The 20,369-nt window shown below is 55.0% G+C and overlaps 1 protein-coding gene across 9 annotated transcripts in view; it reads left to right on the top strand.

Moving 5' to 3' along the window:
- The first annotated feature begins 31 nt into the window (after positions 1-31).
- RANBP3 (RAN binding protein 3) overlaps positions 32-20,369 on the top strand; it is a 51,092-nt gene continuing 30,754 nt past the window's right edge. For 3 of the 9 annotated variants that reach the window (XM_043466345.1, XM_043466341.1, XM_043466337.1), the window contains exons 1-2: positions 34-183; positions 19,180-19,235. In XM_043466345.1, coding sequence (XP_043322280.1) covers positions 162-183; positions 19,180-19,235 — 78 coding nt within the window. In that variant the 5' untranslated portion in view covers positions 34-161. Of the gene's footprint in view, positions 184-19,179; positions 19,236-20,369 lie in introns of all 9 variants that reach the window. The other 6 variants (XM_043466346.1, XM_043466343.1, XM_043466339.1 and 3 more) reach the window with 4 other exon arrangements.

Here is a 20,369-nt window from a genome sequence, read left to right as displayed (position 1 = left end):
GCTCTCCGGAGCGCGTCTCAGTGCCGGGCTCCGCGCGCAGGCGCTAGCTGCCCGCCTCGCTCGGAGTCGATTTGGAAAGTGCGCACGCGCGGGAGTTTCTGGCAGAAAGCAGACGAGCCCGGGCCGGCGCGGGGCCTTGTGGGAGGGCTTAAGGAAGTAAAATGGCGGACCTGGCGAACGAAGGTAGGGGAGGCGCCGTCTGGGGCCAGCTGGTGGCCAGGGAACGGGCGGCGGGAGGTCCGGGGGCCACAGGCCCGAGGGGTGAGCACTCCGGGTGCGTGGGGCCTGTCTGCTCCGGAAGAGCGGCCCAGCGGGCCTTGCAGCCGCCCCCCATTGCATCCCCTCAGGCCGGGCTCACCCGCCCGACCCATTAGTCCCGGCAGCCCCAGGCCCTACCACCGTCTGGCCAGACGGCCCGGGAGACGGCGGGGACCGTGATCCTGAGGCCCTACCGCCTCGCAGGCCAGGCCGGGGGCCGAAGGGGGCGGGAGGCACGGCCGCAGCACCTCGACCTCGGATGTAAATAGATCTCCGGGCCTGGTCGCGGGCCCAGCGCGCCACGCTTTCTCCCCGCCCCCTCGTTCTCGGGGACCCGGGCTTCCCTCTTTCCCCGCCTGGCTGCCAAGCCGGCCCACCCCTTAATCCTGTGGCGGTGCCCCACGCCGAGGATTGAGAATGTCAGGTTTGTTTTCACCCCCACTCTCAACTCAGCCCCCCAATTCCTGCCAGTTACCCCGGATCCTTCGTGGCGACCGAGAGTCGCGCCTCGTCTTGGCTCCTTGAGGCCCCAGCCGCAGGGTGTGGGCAGCTGAAAGCCCTAGCTGTTTTTCGGCCCTTTTTTTGGTTGCACTTCCAGAGAGAGAGAAGACTGTGTGATCCCCTCCTCTGCGAAGCGCTGACATCCCAGCTGAACGATTTTGACAAGGTTACAGTTCCGAACAGCTCAGAGAAAGCGCGCCATCAGCCGATGTCTGATGAAATTAACTGTGATGTTGAGATCGCTCGTAGCTTCAGTACTTTTTGAGGCTTGTTTTTAGCTTTCCCTGTTACTAGGTGCACAGCTACGGGCAAGCGGTCTGCCTGCCTGGCCCTGGTTCCCCCTCATACCCTGCTCCCTGCTGGCCTGAGGTTTTCCCCGCACAGATGACAATCCTAAGTGCTCACCCTGGTGGAGCATTTGGGGCAGTACCAGGTACTGTTCAGAGTCTTGGGCGGGCAGCTATCTGGAGTAGTCCTCACTCCGCATAGAAGTTCCCAGAGGAAGGTACCATCAGCCCTGGTTGTCGGTGAGGAAACGGAGTTAGAATGGTTAGGTTACTCCTCCAAGGCAGGTCACACAGCTAGTAAGGAGCAGGGCTGTGCATCAATGTGGTCTAGCTTCAGACCCCCCCACTTCACCTCTTATCTGTACCACATCTCTTTGATAAGTTAAAGGAGCTGGTGGAGGGTTGAGGCATTCCATTCACAAGATCCATTTAAAGACAGAACGGGCACTGGATAAATGAGAGTCAATAGGACACACCTAATATATTTGCGAGTTTGGCCCGTTCACATTCTTGAACTCAGGGCTCATATTCAACACCTCTGTTTGGATGTCATATCAAATAAAACCCCTATTTTTCTCCCCCAAATCCACCCACACTGCCAACTTTCTCCCCTAGTAGTAAATAGCAGGTCCATTGTTTAAAATTGCTGAGGCCAGACACCTTGAAGTCGCTCTTGACGACTTTCACATGCTGCATCACATCTTTGTCGGTTCTACCTTCAAAATCTTGCCAGAGAATGACCGCTTCTCACCACCACTGCTGCCCCTTCTTGGTCCTCCCTGCAGCCTTCACCCATCTGGCAGCTTCTCAACCCAGAAGGCAGACGGCCCCCGCGCCCCAAGACCTCCCTGGCCTCCCCTCCCACCACTCTCTCCCAACTCGCCCTGTTTTAACTACTCCAGCTCTCTCAGTGGCCGTCTCACGCTCCATATCCTCCCTCTGTTAGCCTCTGGACCTGCTGGTTCCTCTGCTTGAGGCAGTCTTCCTCCAGTTGTCCGTGTGGCTCGCTCCTGTACCTCCTTCAGGTTCCTCCCCACATGGTGCTTTATTGAGAACATCTCCGACCACCTATTGTAAATTTTATCCTCATTCCCTACCCCCTTTACTCTGTTCCTGTTACCCCACAGCACTTACCACCTACCAGCAAGCTGGGTTGACTTGTCTGACTACCCCTCTTCAAGAATGTAAGTTCGCTGAGGAGCAGGGTTTCTGTCTGTCATTAATGGATCCCACACCCCACCCCGATGTAGAATAGTGCCTGGCGCAGGGTATAGGGATCCAGGGAATGTTTGTTGAATGAACGAGTGAGGTGTACCTGTGAGCACAAAGGGAAAATTATGGATTCCGGTTATCCAGGGACACCATTTCTAGCATAGGTGCTGGCACATGATGTCAGTTGCATAGCTGAACTGATCAGTGTATAAAATAGAGACAATGGAACGTTTTGTATTTAAAGTTTTTGCCTAGTAAATACCACACTCACCTAGTACTTTGCCTCTGACACTAGTTCTGGCCTAGCTGTCCTCAAAAAACTAAAATCCTAGTGGCCTTTTCTGCCTCCCATATCTCTACCATCCTTCAGTTGGTTGTCATGTGTTCCTCGACTCTATTTCTGGTTTTGGCTTGTGCAGCCCGCTAGCATGTTTCGTTTCTCATCCTCTGTGAACCAGGACTTCCTTTCCTGTGCATTGTGAAGCTTAGGGGACTGCCCCGCACATGTGCTTTCCCACTTGTCGTTGAAGCTCACACGCCCTCTTGGCTTCTGTCTTTCTAGACCGGGATCCTAAGCAGACCCGTCCTTACTCCTGGGCGTCTGTAGGGACAGAAAGCAGCACACGTGACCCTGCTGTACCACAAGGGTTGAGACCCCCCAGCTTGAGTAGCTCAGTACTGGTGAGGAGGGCCCTGCTTGTGTGGCGAGAAGCATTTCCAGACGTGTGTCGAGTTCCACGTCTTACTGGCTCTCATTGCCATGGTGATCTCTTCAGGGATGGTGACAGCCGCTCCCACAACCGTTGCTGGTAGTCCCGTAGTCTGTGACTTTTAAAGTCCCGTTGGAGTGTTTCCTAGGAGAGAGAGAGTGCGTTTGAGTGTGTGTGGGCGGGGGGTACACTTGTGTCCTGGGATCTTCTACTCGGCACTTCACTGTTGACACATCCCAAAGTCGTTAACCATCTTGTCTCTGGAGTTATTCTGCCCGGTAGACTGGCATCAGGATGTGAAGGCAGCGTTTGGTTTCTGGTGAAGGTGAAGAAGGTGAGCAGAGCACACTGGAGCTGTAGGAGACCTTGGATTCTAGATCCCCGCCTTAAAATTTGATACCTTATACCCATGACGCCCTGCTGGCCTGCAGAGGCACGAGGTAGAAACCCGAGAGATGGCACGAAGCAGGCTTCTCAGCTTTGGTCCTCTTGACATGCTGGACCAGATGAGTCTCTGTTGAGGGGCTGTCCTCTGCCATGCAGGATGTTGAGCATCCCAGCAGCGTCTCTGACCACATATACGGTGCTGGTAGCACACTCCCACACACGACGCCAGGGGTCGTGGCCATCAGGAGTGTCTTCGGAAATAGTGTGTCACCCTCAGCTGAGACCTGTGATGTGACGTGATGGTGGACCCCAGTCTTTGCCTTGGAACTGGGCTTGTGCTTTGACTCCGCCTGTCCTCTCTGAGTGACTTTGGGCAACTCCTTAACCTCTTTGAGCGTCAGTTTCCTCACCTGTAAAATGAGGATAATGGTGATTGTATCTGTCACACGGTTGCTCTGAGCCCTGGCTGAATTAATACATATGAATGATTTAGCGCCTATCTCAGCCCAGTGATAAACAGTCAGGAAATGGCAGCTATTTTTACTGTGGAGGACTTATGTTATAGACACATTTAGCTGAAGTGCTCAAGGCAAAGCCAGAAAGAGCAAGAAGCGAATCTGAACAAGATGGCCTTGGGGCACACCCAGGATGGGATGCAGCCAGAGCTGGGCTGTCCATCCTCTTTGGTTCTGTCTTGACTTTGATCACATGATCATCTAGCCACGGGCTCCCAGCCTGGGCACTCTGGGCATTTGGGGCCAGAGCATTCTCTATTGTGGTGCTACGCTGGGTGTCTTAGGATGTTGATCTGTTTCCCTGGTCTCCACCTCCCGCTGTCATGACAACCATAAATGTCCAGACATTGCTCAGTGTCCTCTGGTTGGGGTGGTGGGGGACTCCCATAGTTGCTCCCCATTGAGAACCCCTGAGCTGGCCTGACGAGAGAGCAGTCCAGAGATTTTCAAGGGTGATTTGTCTTTCTTCAGTGCTCACCTGACTTGTTTTTTGCCTTTTATTTGTTTGGCTTTTGGCCATGCGGTGCAGCATGTGGGATATTAGTTCCCTGACCAGGGATTGAACCCATCTCCCCTACAGTGGAAGCTCAGTCTTAACCACTGGACTGCAGGGAAGTCCCTCACCTTGTTGATTTCAAACCTAACCCCTGAGAGGATGAGATGCAGCCGAGTGTTGATTGATGCACTAGAACTCCAGTGGTTGGAGTTGTTTGTTCACTTGATTCTCACCACCCCCTTGCCCTGCCCTCAACTTAATACTTAGGATAAGTGAGAAGCCATTTTTCAGAGTTTTATGAACTTAAACAATAAACATTAACCCTGAGGTTTGCCCTGCAGAATGTACATTGAACTCTCCCGTGCCTCTCACCTGAGGCAGTTAGCGCTGAGGGTGCCATGCCTTTGTATACTTGGAAGAAAATTTTAAGTTTTGCCTGAGATCCTGTGTACAGACAAAACATGCTTGTCGTTTTGCAAGTTTAAAATTTTTCCACCGTATCTTCAGCCTGCCTCTCAGTTACTGGAAAATGGACTCACCCAGCAGTCCCACTATGGTTGTTTAGTCACTAAGTTGTGTCCAACTCTTTACAACCCCATCGACTATAGCCCGCCAGGCTCCTCTGTCCATGGGATTTTCCCAGGCAAGAATACTGGAGTGTGTTGCCATTTCCTCCTCTAGGGTATCTTCCTAACCTAGGGATCAAAACCAAATCTCCTGTATTGACAGACGGATTCTTTCGCACTGTGCCACCATTTCCCACGAGCATCGCTGGGTATAGGACAGGTCGGGCTCTGCTGTGTGCTTACACGCTGAAGCATCTGGGGAGAGAGAGGTGACCGGAAGTAAGGGCAGAGCTTTGAGTGGTGTTGGGAGGGGGGCGGTGTTTGGGCCTGGTGAAGAGGGTGTTTTAGGTACCAGTCGAATTCCCACCTGAGTTCAGAGACAGAGAATGGGCTGGAGTAAAGTGGGAGATGGGGGCCAGTAGGATGCATCTGGGGGACTTGAACAGGGCCTCTTTCTCGTGTAATGGGAACTGCCTGGCAAAGGCAGCGGGCAGAGGTAGCTGCTACTCAGCTCGCCGAGCCCCTGGCAGGTAGCTCTCCATGGTACTTTGAAGTGATCAGGAGGCAGCTGGCTTTGCATGGTTGTCCCTTCAGGATCTGGTGGTGGCGCCAGCAACAAGCAGCAGGGATTCTCTGTTCTGTTTGGAGGTTTGTTTTTGCCACCTTCCTGTGATCCCTGTCTGGCGTGGCTGTGCGCTCCTTGGTAGGAAGCTGGACACCTCAGGGCCTCAGAGCAGGTGAGGCCCCCGGGTGTCCACGCTCTGCCTCATCCTGGGTTGTCTTGGCACCTGGTGCAGCTGTGTGGCCCTCGCTGTGAATCCTAACCCCGACTGCACTTCACGCTTACTATAAGGGGGTTGTGGAGGAAAATGAAAACCAATGCTTGGCTGCACTGTCAGAGATGGTTGCAGGAGGCCCGCGATGTCTAGGACCCCACTGGTTTTCTACAACACAGAGCCAGAGTCAAAAACCACAGGCAGGAGTTGTGACCTCACTTCCGGAGCAAACAGTATATAATTCTGTCTGTTGGGTTTGTCTTTGTTTGCTGTTAGTTAGGAGCAGATAAAGGATTCTAAGGCCTCAGGGGAAAGAACAATCCAGATTTCTGATCTCTCTTGGAAAATAGCACCAGCCTCAGCTGCCGTTCCTGCTCGGCAGTGATGTGCCAGGACTGAGGCACAGCCGCCGCCTTGAGACAGGTTGTGCTTTCCCAGTCACCACAGGCATCCCCCCTCAGCCAGCTGGGACCCTGCCCGCTCCCCCTTCCCCGTGCCTGCCTGACCTCGGCCGGCCTGTGGGCCTCAGTCCAGTGGATCTAGCACCTCTCGGATGTGTTCAGAGCACTGGGTGCTCCGTGGCAGAGACCCTCAGCAGATGGTTCCTGGCGGTCCATCTTTAGTTCAGGATTCTGTGGGCTCAGAATGCTAGCGCTCAGAGCAGCATTTCTCCAAGACAGTCCAGGGGCCCTGGGAGTCTGTTTCTCAAGGGGACTTTTCAACCTTTTCAAGGGGACTGAGAGTTTAAAACTGTTTTCATAACAATACAAAGGCATCACTTGCCCTTTTCACACTCCTCTTGTGAATGGATGGTGGAGTTTTTTCCCAGAGGTTGTATAGTGCAACAGATGGGCTGCAAAAACAGATAAGAAAGCCTGGCTGTCTCCTGTTAAGCCAGATGTTAAAACATGGGTCCAAATATAAAATAATGTCCTTCTTCTCCATAGTGTTTTTGTTTCAAAAAGTTATTTATAAAAGTGTATTATGTAGGTATACCTTCACTATTATTATCTTACGAAAGTTAACTGATTTCTGATGTTGCTTAGTTCAGTTTCTAACCTGTTCCTATCGTTTAGTCACTCAGTTGTGTCCAACTCTTTGTGACCCCATGGACTGTAGCCCACCAGGCTCCTCTGTCCAGGCAAGAATCCTGGCATGGGTTGCCATTTCCTTCTCCAGTTTCTAACGTAGTACATATCAATAGCTGTAGCTCACATTTACCGAAGTTCTTGGGCATCCTCATTAACTTACAAGTGTGGAAAGGGGTCCCAAGGCCAAAAAGTCTGAGAAACACTGGATTGTGCCAGTGAACCCCAGTGTGAAGGGCCTGAGTGGGGCCTGTACGGGGGTCCCTGTGAGTTTCTCCCGTCTCGAGCCTCGCAGGAATCTTAGACTGGCGCTGACAGGCAGCCTCCAGCTGATAGCTTGTGGCATAGTTGGAAGTGCTCTAGGTTTGTGTCTCATCTCTGTCACTTACTTGCCCAGGATCTTGGGCACTTTGTTTGACCTCAGTTCCTGCATCTGTGAAACAGGGTCGGTGCTCTCGAGTCTGAGGACTGTTGTGAAGGGGACACGTGGCAGGTGATTGGCCCACTGGTGTGTGGGGAGCCGTGTCAGGTCCTGCTACCTGTTGGTCTCCTGATGGGATCTTAGGGAGAAAGCGCCTTTCAGGTCGTAGCCAGGTTTCATTGGTGCTGGTGGGAGCTGCCCCCCGCTGTACTGTCTCATGGGGCGTTTGGCAGTGTCCCTGGTCTCTGCCCACATGTCTCCGGACATTGTCAGATGTCCCCTTGGGGGCAAAATCACCGCCGTGTGAGTACCCCTGGGTTAGGGGATTCTGTTGGCCTTCCCCCACCCATACCCACCCACGCTCACACACTACTGTGTGGCATAGTCATCTCTACTGAAGTCCTGAGATGCTGCACACATTTAAGTACCCAGCCTGAGTGGGGAGGGAGAGGAGGTTATTCACAGAAGCTGGGGCGTCACCCTGATTTGTGCCGTCTGACCCACTGAGAATTTACTTTGGTGTACAACGTGAGTCAGGGATCTGACCCGGCCTCCTTGTACATAATCAGTTTGTGGCTTCTCAGCCTCTGTGAGGGTGGGCTCATTCTCTGGGCTTGGGGGGTCAGCCTGTGCACAGTGGGATGCTGGTCAGCACCATGATCTCCATCTACCAAATGCCGCTAGCAGCTCCTGCCCTCGTGGTAACCAACAATGTTCAGACATCGCCCAGTGGGAGGGAGGGGGGCAAATAGAACTGTCCAGGAGTAAGCTGTTTGCCAGCTGGAGCTTAGGGCTCACCCTGCCGACCTTTTTTTTCCCATATGGCCTCTTGGCGGCTGTTGGCATCATGGTGTGATGGACTTCACGTCCCAGGTAAGGGGGAACAGTGTTTTCCATGACCTTCAGAACTGTTCCAAGTTCACAGTGAGGGCCTTCCAAGATGCTCTGTGTCTGAGCAATCCCCTTGCACAGGGGCTGAAGCCCAGGGCCGGGTCTGCAGGAAGTCGGCCTGTCCCAGTGTGCCCACCTCCAGCCACTGAGTCTCAGAGCCCAACTCATGCTTCCCAGTGGGTCATTCTGACTCCCCGGGCACCTGTTCTGACAGAGAGAGTGGTTTCTCCACACCCTGTTCAGGAGGCAGGCCTCGCTTTTGCATCATATTTTAAATGCCTTTGCTAAATTAAACACCCCCCCAGGCTGGCCACACAGGATTTCAGGAATTCGCCCAGAATGTATGCCTGTGTTGTGTCTGTCACAGCAGAGCAGGCTTGGGGAAAACAGTTCCAGAGAGTGTGGCTTCTACCATGGCAGGAGTTAGAAAAGAGACCCCCCTGTGCTCAGAGGAGAAAGAATGTTTTGCAGCATTGAGTGGCCACTGGGAATCTGAGGATCCAGGGCCTGGGTCACTCATCATCAGTGCCACGTGGAGGGGACCCCTATTCATGGAGTCTTGTTATCAGAGTGAGGGTCGTGTCGGCCACTGAGCGAGTGGACCATGCTTCCACAGCCTCACACAGTTGTCTCAGCCCTCCCCAAGCTCAGATACTGGAGGCTCTGTCCCCAGAACAGTCAGACTCCCATCCACCGGAGATCTCTTCTCCTCACCACCCCCGGGGTGACCTTATTAAAAACATCCCAGCGCACCAAGGTGGGAAAGACTGCCTTGAGGACCCCTGCCAGGGTGGGGTGGGATGTGAACGCCACACCTCCACTGACTCCACCACACACCCCCTCCCTCCCCACTCCCACCTCCACCCTCCCCTCAGGAACGCTTGGCTCACCTGGGCCTCAGGGTTCTTCCTGCCCTTAGGTCATTTGTGCTGAGGGCTGCCCCGCCAGCTGGGCTCTGCCTTCACCTGGCTCGCTCCTTCACCTCAAGAGCCCTCACCCACCCGAGGCCCCTTCTGCCCACTGTCCTGCTTTAGCATCCTTCTTATTCCAGTGCCTCCTTGTGACCCCTGCACGCCTCTGCTTCTTGTTTTTCCTTCCTCTTCCCACTAGAAGAGGGCTGTGGCCTCATCCACCTTTCATCCTGTCTCTGGCCCCTGGCCCCTTGTGGATGCTCAGAAAGTCGTACTGCCGCGAATAGGGCTTGGCCGGTGGACGGGCCAATCATCTCGGTGATTCTCTTGGCCTCAGAAGGGTTCAGGGGATTATGAGAGATGGAGTGTGTGTGGTGAGGTGTCCCTGTGTCCAGGCGGCCCTTGCAAAGGGACTGGCGACTGGTGTTGAGTCCAGGACCCACGCTTTGGGATGGCGTCCATGTATCTGCAGTGTCCTGTGTGTAATTAGAGTAAGATAATGATGCCAGCCGCTTCCCGAGCTCTGGATGTGTGTCGTTGGGTCCAGTCCTTCTGAACCGACGGGGTGGGGGTGGGGGTCCCATCTGCGCTGACAGACACCGGCACGTGTGGAGAGAGTTCACCTGCTGGGGACCCCAGCCCTGGGTGGTGGAGGCCCGCCGGAAGCACACAGAGCCCAGTACCCGCGCTCCCAGGTTTCCTTGGCTGGTCTGCAGCCTCCGCAGAGGGCCTGTAGTCCTGGGATTGCCCTTGGGAACTGCCCCCTCCACCCCCCAATCTCAGCTCGGCCGTGCTCTTGTCACGCCATCTAGTGGTAGAACAGAGAACTGCTGCCGAAGCTGGCTCCTGGTTTCTTGGTTGTTGTAGGAGAGGTTGCTGGCTTTCATTTAGTAATCGGCGAATGGGGTTCTTCTGGGATCTAAGGCCCAGGGGTATGCACAGTGCAGCGTGTGCCCCAGCATCTTGTAGTCCAAGTGGATGAGGTGGGATAGGAAGGTCGCAGGGGTCTGCCGGGCTGATAGTTCTAGAAGAGAAGAAGGCAGATGTAGCTTGGCCGGAGAGGTTGTGAGGGATGTGAGGCAGCCAACTCGGAACTCAGGCTTAGGGTTCTGGTCCCACCCCCGCTGTTGGGACCCATCATCACTTAGGGCACCCATCTCTCCAAGGCCTCCCAGTCTGGCTTCGTGATTTGCACATCAGAGATGATAAATGATTTCTCTGCCATGGGGCTGTGATGGCATTGAATGAGATGGAGTGTGTGAAGTGCCAGGGTCCAGGAAGGGCCACTGAACAAATATGAGCCACTTGTCATCCCCGCTGTTGTCAGGATGAGGTTGGAGCCCTGAAGAGTGGTTTGGTTTCAGTATGTGAAGGTAACCGTGCGAGGAGGAGCATTCCAGAAAGAAAGGGTAGGAGCGTCATCTCTCAACCATGTGCTCCTGTGGTCTCTGTGAGACCAGTTGAGAGCTGCCTGAGACAAAACGCATTCGAGCACCAAAAAAGGAACGAAGGGGCCCACACCCCGCAGTGGCTGGGCCGTGGGGCCGCGGAGTCTGCGGCGCATGAGATCAGAGGCGTCGCCTAGCAACAGCATGATGGAGATCAGTTCCATTCTTCACTGGAGAATTAGCTGGTGGACAGTGTTGACACATTGGTGACAAATTCACCTTTATGTTGCTGCACCGAACTGTTTATAATAATTCCTGAGAAAAGAAACGGCTCGAAGGGTTGAGATAGTAAGTGTTGGGGGATTAAAGCGGTTACCACGTATTAACAGACTGTTGTTTGTGTTGGCAAGATGCTTTCCATATTTTTTGCACAGATAAGAAGATTAAGCCACATCAGCCCAGGATTAAAGCTCATTTCGCACAAGTACCTTACTGACATTTTGGTCAAGAATTGTAAGTGGCTTTCCAGATGGGAGCTGTTTCCTGGCAGGTGTTGGAGACATCATTTTAGCAGGGGGATAAACAGAACAGGCCAAGGTAGTCCAGTGTGTTCTCCTGGGTCTACACAGTTTCTTCTGTTTAGCAGACGTCCTCAGACGCAGGCAGTCAAGCAGCCACGGGGGGGTGCCAGAGCTTGTCGTGGAGCCGGCCTGCCCGTGGTTTCTGTATACACACCTCCCTGCCCAGCACAGTGAAGAAGGAAAGCCTGCGTGCGGGGGTGACTCTGTGTGTGTGTTTCCAGCTCAGACGGTGGAAGTGTTACACAGAGCATCCCACGGTGACACGTTTGACAGACGAAGACAGCGTAGCTTGCCTCTCCGTGGAGCGTGCACCTCAGGATGGGTCTTCATTTTTTTCTTTGAGAACCATAAGGATCTGCCCTTGACTTAACTGCATGCTTGCTCTTCCGAAGCAGATGGTCTCATGACTTGGTGAAAGCCCACCGCTCACCCGCTAGATTCTTTGGGACTCTTCCAGAGATGTCTGTCTCGAATGTTCGCTGTAGCTGCTTTATTCCTGATGTTTCTTCTCAAAAGAAAAGTCTCAGTGTCTCAGCTTCGAGGCCCTCTAAGCGGGAGAGATGGGAGGAGGCAGACTAGGGTAGTGACTTCTCCCATTTGCCCCTGCGGTGCGTGGATGGCAGTGGAGGTCAGGGGCCAGCGTCAGGCCTGCCTGGGTTGGAGGCGCAGCCCCACCTTGGACAAGTCCTTGGCCTCTCTGAGTCTCCGTTTCCTGTTCTGTAAACTAAGGACCTGGCCTTTCAGGTGGTTGTGAAGATTCAGGACACTGTTGCAGGCAAAGCGCTGGGCACCTGCCTGGTCATCAGTGCCCACTGGCCGTGGGTGAGACCGTCCGAGGGTCTGGACACCCCGTCTGGGAGTGTTCTTGCTGGGACTACGTGGCAGAGGCTGGGAGGTGTTTAAAGATGGGATTCCCAAGACCTTTGTCACCCTGGAGGGTTGGGACACACACCCTTCTCCCACAGGGCTGCTGCTGGGGCCCAGGCCAGCTCCTTGCCTCTGGGCAGCTGCCGCCACCCACCCTTTCCCTCGGGACTCCTCCACCTTAGCCTGGCTTCAGGTCTGTACCTGGTCCATCCCCATTTCCTGCTGCGTCCGAAATAGATGCACAAGTCATTTTGTTTTAAGGATTTTGCCACCAGTCAACCTCTGGGCAGAAGAGATACCAGTGAACCCTCCCTGTCCCCTGCCCTGCCTGTAGCAGTGGTGTCAGAAAGCCCACGGTTTTAATTCTGTCAAGCATGAGGCTTTGTAAAACTCGCCTCTTCTTTCTGACCCTCCTCACCTCCTCTTTTAGGAGACAGTTTACAGGCCCTCTTCCTGACAAAGATGTCACAGAGATAACAGAGGTGCCTTCAGGGTGGGGCTTTACAGCTTCCCACATAGGCACCCAACCATCCAAGGACTTCCCCCAACCCGGGCCCTGGGTCAGTAGTTTGTGCTTTAGGAGAAGGACCTGGCTCCTCGGTGACCCCTTTCTTACCCAGAGACCTCCACTCCCAGCTGAGAGGATGTGGCCCCTTGGGTCCAGAGGCGGCCTGCACCTCAGGGACCCCCTGACTTTTTCACAGCCATCTTAGTTCCTTTGCTCAAGAAAGGAACTACCTGCCTAAGTGTGATCAGTGCTTACTTTCCAGGAGCGTCTCCCCTGGGCCGTGCAGTCGTGGGGGGTTGCACCCCACTCCTCTCACCCTGGGCTGGGGCGTTTCCCACCCTGACCTTCCTTGAGTTCCTCCACTGCTGCCTCAATCCTCCCTGCTCCTGGCTGCCTGCCCAAGTGCTGCTCTGCCTTCTGCTTAAAGGCGCTTCCTCCGAAAGCCTTCCCTGATGGGCTGCTCCTCTGCAGCCTCGGCGGGTTGGGTGCCCCAGCCCTGCGCTGTGTGCTTCCTCTGTGTTGTAATGTTCAACTGAGTCTGAAGTCGGCTCCTGGCAGGCAGGGGACGTGTCTTTCCGTGTCACCACCACACCCTAGAAGCCGGCTTGATGCCTGGCACATGGTGGGCACTGGATGTGTGGAATCACTGAACTCGTAGCTGCCGAGTGACTCTCATGATTGAATCTGTGAACGTACTGAGAGGCGCAGCTGGAGGAGTGGGGCCAGGCTCGGCTGGGCAGGCGGAGCGTCCCAGCAGTCACAGCCTCCCACAGTGCCTCGGGGAGCAGAGAGGGTCCCCAACATCTGGCAGAGGAGGGGGCAGAGCGGAGATCTGCGACTTTTCCACACCTGGGCTCACCTGTCTCTGCTCGTCACCGGGACTGCAGAGGCCAGATCCAGAGCCCAAACCCAGTCTTTGGGGGTCAAGTTAGGTGGAGAGCCCGTGCTGTGGGCTTCTCTCAGCCTCTCTCCAGGTCCGTGCCCACCACCCCCCATGCTGTTTGCGTGGGGGATCGAAGCAGGGGTAAGGGCTTTCCCTGGCTGGGAGCTGGGATCACAGTTGGGCTGGGGTAGCCCCCTGGGGCCCTGGAGCTGAGGAGGGCTGTGTGGGGGACATTGGAGGAGGGGTTCAGACCAAGAGCAGCCACCTTGGACTCGGCATCGGCACCTTGGAAAGCCGAGGTGAGGCGGGCACCCCCCAGTGCATCCCTGACAGTGGTGCCGACTGCCCAGAGGAGGGCCGTTCCTCCAGGTGACCTGGGTTCCGAGTCCCGCCCTGCTTCACACAGCAGTGCTGACTGCGGTCACCACGTTCTCAGGCCTCGTCACAGATGTCCTTGCAAAGGGTTCCCTGGTCAGATAGCTTTGGGCAACATTTAAAACACCTGGTGGATAGAATCTGCAATAAATAGCATGCATCTGATTAACCTTTTAATGTTTTAGGTCTTTGTGGTGGCCTTGATCTCTACAAATCTCTGGAGGTGGTTTTCACTCGTGAAAGGAGAACTGGGCTGGGTTTTCAGGCACTTCCTGGAAGCCTCGTTGCCCCTGTCCCCATTGTTGTTCAGTTGCTATGTCGTGTCTGGACTGCAACACGCCAGGCTTCCCTGTTCTTCACCACCTCCTGGAGTTTGTTCAAACTCGTGTACACTTAGTCAGGGATGCTATCTAACCATCTCATCCTCTGCTGCCCCCTTCTTTTGCCTTCAGTCTTTCCCAGCATCAGGGTCTTTTCCAATGAGTCGGCTCTTCGCATCAGGTGGTCAAAATATTGGTGCTTCAGTATCAGTTTCTCCAATGAATATTCCGGACTGATTTCCTTTAGGAATGACTGGTTTGACCTCCTTGCAGTCCAAGGGACTCTCAAGACTCTTCTCCAGCATCACAGTTCGAAAGCATCAGTTCTTCGGTGCTCAGCCTGCCTTATGTTCCAACGCTCACATCCATACATGACCACTGGAAAAACCATAGCTTTGACTAGACAGACCTTTGTCGCGGCCCAGTGATGTCCCTGCTTTTTATTATGCTCTCTAGGTTTGTCATAGCTTTCCTTCCAAGGAGCAAGTGTCTTTTAAAATTTCATGGCTGCAGTCACTGTCCAAAGTGATTTTGGAGCCCAGGAAAATAAAATCTGTCACTGCTTCCACTTTTTCCCCTTCTATTTGCCATGAAGTGATGGGACCGGATGCCATGATCTTAGTGTTTTGAATGTTTGAGTTTTCAGTTCAGTTCAGTCGCTCAGTTGTGTCCGACTCTTTGCGACCCCATGAACTGCAGCACGCCAGGCCTCCCTGTCCATCACCAGCTCCTGGAGTCTACTCAAACCTACGTCCATCGAGTCAGTGATGCCATCCAACCGTCTCATCCTCTGTTGTCCCCTTCTCCTCCTGCCCTCAATCTTTCCCAGCATCAGGGTCTTTTCCAATGAGTCAGCTCTTTGCATCAGGTGGCCAAAGTATTGGTGATTGAGCTTCAACATCAGTCCTTCCAATGAACACCCAGGACTGATCTTTAGGATGGACTGGTTGGATCTCCTTGCAGTCCAGTGTTGAGTTTTAAGCCAGCTTTTTCACTCTCCTCTTCATCCTCATCAAGAGTGTCTTTGGTTCCTCTTCACTTTCTGCCATTAGATTGGTATCATCTGCATATGTGACGTTGTTGGTATTTCTCCTGGTCTTTATTCCAGCTTGTGATTCATCCAGCCTGGCATTTTGTATGATGTACTCTGCATACAAGTTAGATAAGCAGGGTGACAATATACAGACTTGATGTACTCTTTTCCCAATTTTGAACTAGTCCGTTGTTCCGTGTCTGGTTCTAACTGCTGCTTCTTGACCTGCATACAGGTTTTGTCAGGAGACAGGTAGAGTGGTCTGATATTCCCATGTCTTTAAGAATTTTCCACAGTTTATTGTGATCTGCACAAAAGCTTTAGCATAGTCAGTGAAGCAGAAGTAGATGTTTTCTGGAATTCCGTAGCTTTCTATGATCCAACGAATGTTGGCAGTTTGTTCTTAGGTTCCTCTGTGTTTTCTAAATCCAGCTTACACATCTGGAAGTTCACTTGTGAAAGCAGAGCTGGGCTGGGGGCTCAGGCATGTCTTAGGAGCCTCGTTGCCATTGTCCTCATTCCTTCCCCACACTTGGATTTCAGTTTCCTGTGTGATGGTGCTCATGCGGTGACGGCACAAGTGGTGACGTGGGTCAGTTAAACACCAGGCTGCCTGGACAGGGGCACGTGTGTGTTGTCGTGGAGTCAGAACTGATCTACAGGTTACAGACTTGGGGCCCTAAAGTGGGTGAGCAGAAACAAAACTCGCGTGGCTCTGGTACTCTGTCTTTATGATAGAGAACTGACTGAGTTCATGACTGCCAAACCTGCCATCCAGGGGGGCCTCCCTGGCCCAGTGGCCGCGTTTCGCTCAGTTCGTAACTATGTATTGATCACGTGTCGTGTGTGAGCCTGCGTTTGGCTCTGAACACGCAGAGGTGGACACAGCAGTGCTCACACACACACCCTCGCTTCCAGGAGACATTTTCCCCTGACGCTTTCTGCCCCCAGCCTCCTCGTCCTCGTTCTTCCCATGGTGCCACGCACAGAGCAAGGGCTTCGTCTGCTTATGTGATTGCATGCGGCTGGTGCTCCCACATGGAGAAGGGCAGAGGGGCTTCAGTGCAGACACTGCGGACAGTTCTCACCCTCCACGCACCGGCTGACAGGGTGCACAGAGCTCTTCTGGGGCTGTCTGTGGTCCCTCAGACTCCCTGACATGCAGCCTTGATGTCACCCATGCAGATGTAAGCAGAGCAGACCTCAGGAGCCCAGTTCAAACTGGAAGCTTCCCGGGGGAAGCAGTGTCTGTACCTGAGGAAGAGAAGGCGAGACTGTCTTCCAGGCAGAGGAAGTAAGCCGGGTGAAAGCCCCAAAGTGGCAGGAGCGTGGGGCATGCGGGGCCAGGGGCTCGTCAGTTCTCAGTCATGGTCGGCGGGGCTGGCCTGTTCAGAGGGCCTGTGCTTCTAGTTGGGGAGGATGTTGCCAGGTTGTAAGCGTGAGTTTCACACCAGTGGTTTTGGCGGCCACCCCAAGGGGTGAGGGTAGAGGCAGGGAAAGACGGGAGGTCTCAGCTGCAACCGTGGAGGTAAGGAGGGTGGATTCACTCACAGAGCCCAGACCCCTGTGTACCCCTCGCTGCCCTCTGCCCCCAGCTGCTCCAGAAGGCAAGAGGCAGGCCCCGTGAACCACAGGCAGCCTCCTGCCAAAACTAGTTCTGCTCCCACCCCACCCCGGCGGCCCCGGGCAGCCCCTGCCGTGGGCCTTTAGTCACAGCAGCAGGAGCTCTTCCTCGGCCGGCCGCACGCCGCCCCCCCATCCCAGGCCCCCTCCCAGCCCAGCACGGCGCTCACTTTCTCGGCGCCCCTCCCCTACTCGTCGCTCCCCCAGGTGCTGGTTGAGTCCCGTCAGGGTGCCCAGGGCTGTTCTCAGGCTTTGGGACAGGAGGGGAGCAAGGCAAGGCGTCCCATCTCATTGAGCTGGTGTCTTACTAGGGCCCACAGACCCTAACCCTGCATGCCCGCACACGCACACACGGCGTATCGGGTGGTGTTGCCACTGTGAAGAGCAAGCAGGCATCCTGTCGTCCCTGGGAGGCCCGTCCTGGGTTTCTGCTCCAGGCAACTGTGTGTGTGTAGTGAAGTCTGCAGTGGCTAGGCCTCCCCTTTCAGGCCAGAGGTGCTTAGAGACCAGGGGCAGAAATCAAGCTCAGGCTGGCTTAAGCAAAAGTCAACATTTGCTGGCTTAACTGAAGAGTCAGGGTGGGAGGTGGGGTTAGTTTTGGGCCTGCTGACTGGGGGCCTCCAGCCCAGCCCCCCGGGCTCTGCTTTCTTCTCCACCCTCAGCTTTGCTCCCAGCTGCATTGGCTCAGCTCCAAGCTCCCCTTGTGGCAACTCTCAGCCGCTGGCAGCCCTGGGGTCCTCTCCCACCAGCTTAACAGCCCCAGCAGAGCGAGGGGGCCCTCTCCCCAGCAGCTCCAGCGAAAGTCCTGGACCGGATTGTTGTCGGCTGCCTGCAATCTGGCCTCACTCCCATGCCTGCTGTCCCCTGGGGCCAGGGCAAACAGCGCTCTCCTCCTCCGGCCTGGAGCCAGGGGTGTAGGAAGTGGGCCCTGGGCTGATCCCAGTTCCTTCCTGCGTGCCCCCAGCGTTGCAGCTGGCCTGGAGTGGAATGCAGAAGTAAGGCTGGGGCCCGGGCCCGCAGCCCTCGATGCAGGGGCCGTGGCAGGTGTCTGGCCTTCCCATGGTGGACGTGTGTGTGTGGAAAAGCTGCTGATGTCCCCAGACTCCCTGCAGCTCACCGTCACTGTCACTTACTGCCCAGCAGTCGGGCGCGTCCATTCTTCTCCGTTCACCTGGGTTTGTGGAGCTCCACATCTGTGCTGGAGACCCTCCCCCGCCCCCCACTCCCCGGCCCTGTGCACTGCAGTCTCTGAGCGGTCACGCACCCCAGTGGTGGCGGCGTGGGCTGTGCCTGGTGAGGGTTGTCGTGGTGAATCTGACTCGGTGCCACAGAGCGAGGCAGCGGTCTCCATCAGTGGGCAGTGGTCCCAGAGTGCAGGTGGGCGTCTGTCCTGCTCCTCTGTGGTGTGGGAGTTTTCGGGGTGGGGATGGGACGGTGTCCTGTGACCATCTCAGTCTTGTCCCTTTGCTCCCCGCGCCTCGTCCCCGCCCCCTCTTCTTTAATCTGGGTGGTCTCCATCGCCCCCTTCCCCACACTCTGGTCTCTCTGCTTTCCTCCCCCGCCCCCCTTCACAACTGCCCCACATCCTTCCATCGCCACCATCTGCCCCTCAGGCTGCCTGTCACCTCAGGAGCCGCCTTCACACCTGTCCCTCCATTCCGGGCTCCTCTGCTGAGGCTTCAGCACAGCCTCCTCTCCGGAGATGCCCCAGATCCTCCCCTCCGACCAGATGCCCGCGAGCGCTCTCGTGGCCTGCGAACCGCGTTCCCGTCCTGCCAGGGGAAAGCTGTGCCAGTGCCGGCTCCTGGTTCACCCAGGACTCAGGCAGGGGCAGGGCTGTGCAGATGCGCCCCAAGTTCAAAACGACACCCCCCTGCCCCCGCTTCCCATCCATGCCGCCCCCCCAGGCTTTGAATGCTGAGGGTGGCCCTGGGCACGCCCACAGGGCTCGGGCCCCAGATGTGAGGCGGGTGGCCGCTCCGGCAGGTGGCAGAGGGCCAGGGACACGGCCCCTCGGACGGAAGACCAGTGGTGTTGACTGAGGATGACCAGCAGCAACTGTCTCCTGGTCCAATGACAGTGTCCCAGAGGGTTTCTCCTTTCAGCAGCAGCTGTGCAAGATGGACTTCTCAATCCTCACAACTCCACTTTTTTCCTAACAGGCACTCACTTAGACACCCAGGTGGAACGCAGAGCTGACTTGAGCAGAGTAATCCTCCAAAGAGCGTGTGCGTCGTGGGCAGAGGTTGTAGATGGGTTGCCCCGGCCCCAGCTGGCCTGCAGATTTGAAAACATAAACATTTTAAACCTAGGGACTTCCCAGTGACATGGTCATTCTAAGCCAGTCTCGAAACCGTTTATTGGTGTGTACATGCACACAGAAAGATACACATAGCTTAACACACTGAACACTTTGCACATTTATATCGAGAAACTATTTTCTAGGTGATCTGATGATCATTCGAGTTACTAATTTTATATTGGATTTGTGTTTTGTTTTTAACTTATCACAAAAAAATGTAGTTGTGTTTACTGTATGAATATAATGTTGGGGGAAAAAACACCGATTTTTCTTTTTGCAGAAAAGCCTGCCATTGCTCCGCCCGTCTTTGTGTTTCAGAAGGAGAAAGGACAAAAGGTAAGGGGCCGGTATGTTCTCCCATCCCCTCTTCCCCCACCGCCTCCCCCAGGACTCTTCCCCCGAAGGTCGAATCGCCGCCATGGGGCTCGGGGAAGAAGGCCCAGTGGCCTTAGGTTTACCACGGCCCAAGGTTAACAGAGGGTGCATGGACAGGGCTCAGAGACTCTGCTTTAAAAAACAGAGAGAGCGCGCTTCCATCTTATTTGCTGTAGAAGTACTGCTGTGCGTCAGGGAACCTGGTAGAAGGGACGGAAGGCGGGCGGAGAGGGGAGGAGAGGGAGCAGTGCTGAGTAAGGAAAAACAGGACCTTTAATGTTTTTAGGGGAGTTTTTGGCCCCAACCAACTTGGCTTAAGTGCACTTAGAATAATTGGCAGCAGGCTTGCATCATGTATTCACTACCTGTCCTTAAAGGTTGCTTTACATGTCTGGTTTGCTCTGTTGTTGGAGATACTTCGCCAAATTCACGGTAAGGAGCTCACGCACCTGGAGGGCAGGGCGGTGCCTTCCCGTGTGTGGTCCTTGTCCTGTGTGGTCGTTCGCGGTGAAGTCATCAGGCCGCGTCCCTCCCTGATGGGCCAGTGTGGAAGGTCGGGGTTGTGTCTCCAGTTAGTCAGTGTTCTGTGGTGACCCAAGCGTATATGGGGACTCCCCCATTTGTCAAAAAAACATGGACAGTGCCTGTCCTCCTGCCCGGGGACAGCAGGTGTGATGTCATGACCACGGCAAGGTCTAAGAGTGACCCCTGCACTGCATTGACACCAGTATTCTGAAATCTGTGTGATTCTGAAATCTTGTTAGTGAGGACAGCCTCTGAGGGGCCCCTCGGCTCTGGACTCATGACCCACAGACCAGGTGGGTCCTCCTGAAGGTGACTGACTCTGAGCTTGGGGGCTGCTGGCAGCCAAGTCGCTGCCTGTAGACCCTGCCCCATGGTCTTAGAAGAGGCCAGTCTTCTCCTTGTGAGCGGTGCAGCGTTCAAGGGCTGTAGGGAAAGTTGCTAGTGTGTGGGGCAGGGGTGGGGAGGAGCAGCGGCTGCCCTGAGGCCCCCCCACCCACCCACACCCCCTTGCAGGATGTTTTCTGTGTTATCTGCGGGGCTTGTTCTTGCATTAATCTTTCCCATTGTCAG

This window comes from Cervus canadensis, chromosome 4 (genome assembly GCF_019320065.1).
Source record: "Cervus canadensis isolate Bull #8, Minnesota chromosome 4, ASM1932006v1, whole genome shotgun sequence".
NCBI classification, from domain to species: Eukaryota; Metazoa; Chordata; class Mammalia; order Artiodactyla; family Cervidae; genus Cervus; species Cervus canadensis.
This window is presented reverse-complemented; position numbering and strand designations above follow the sequence as displayed.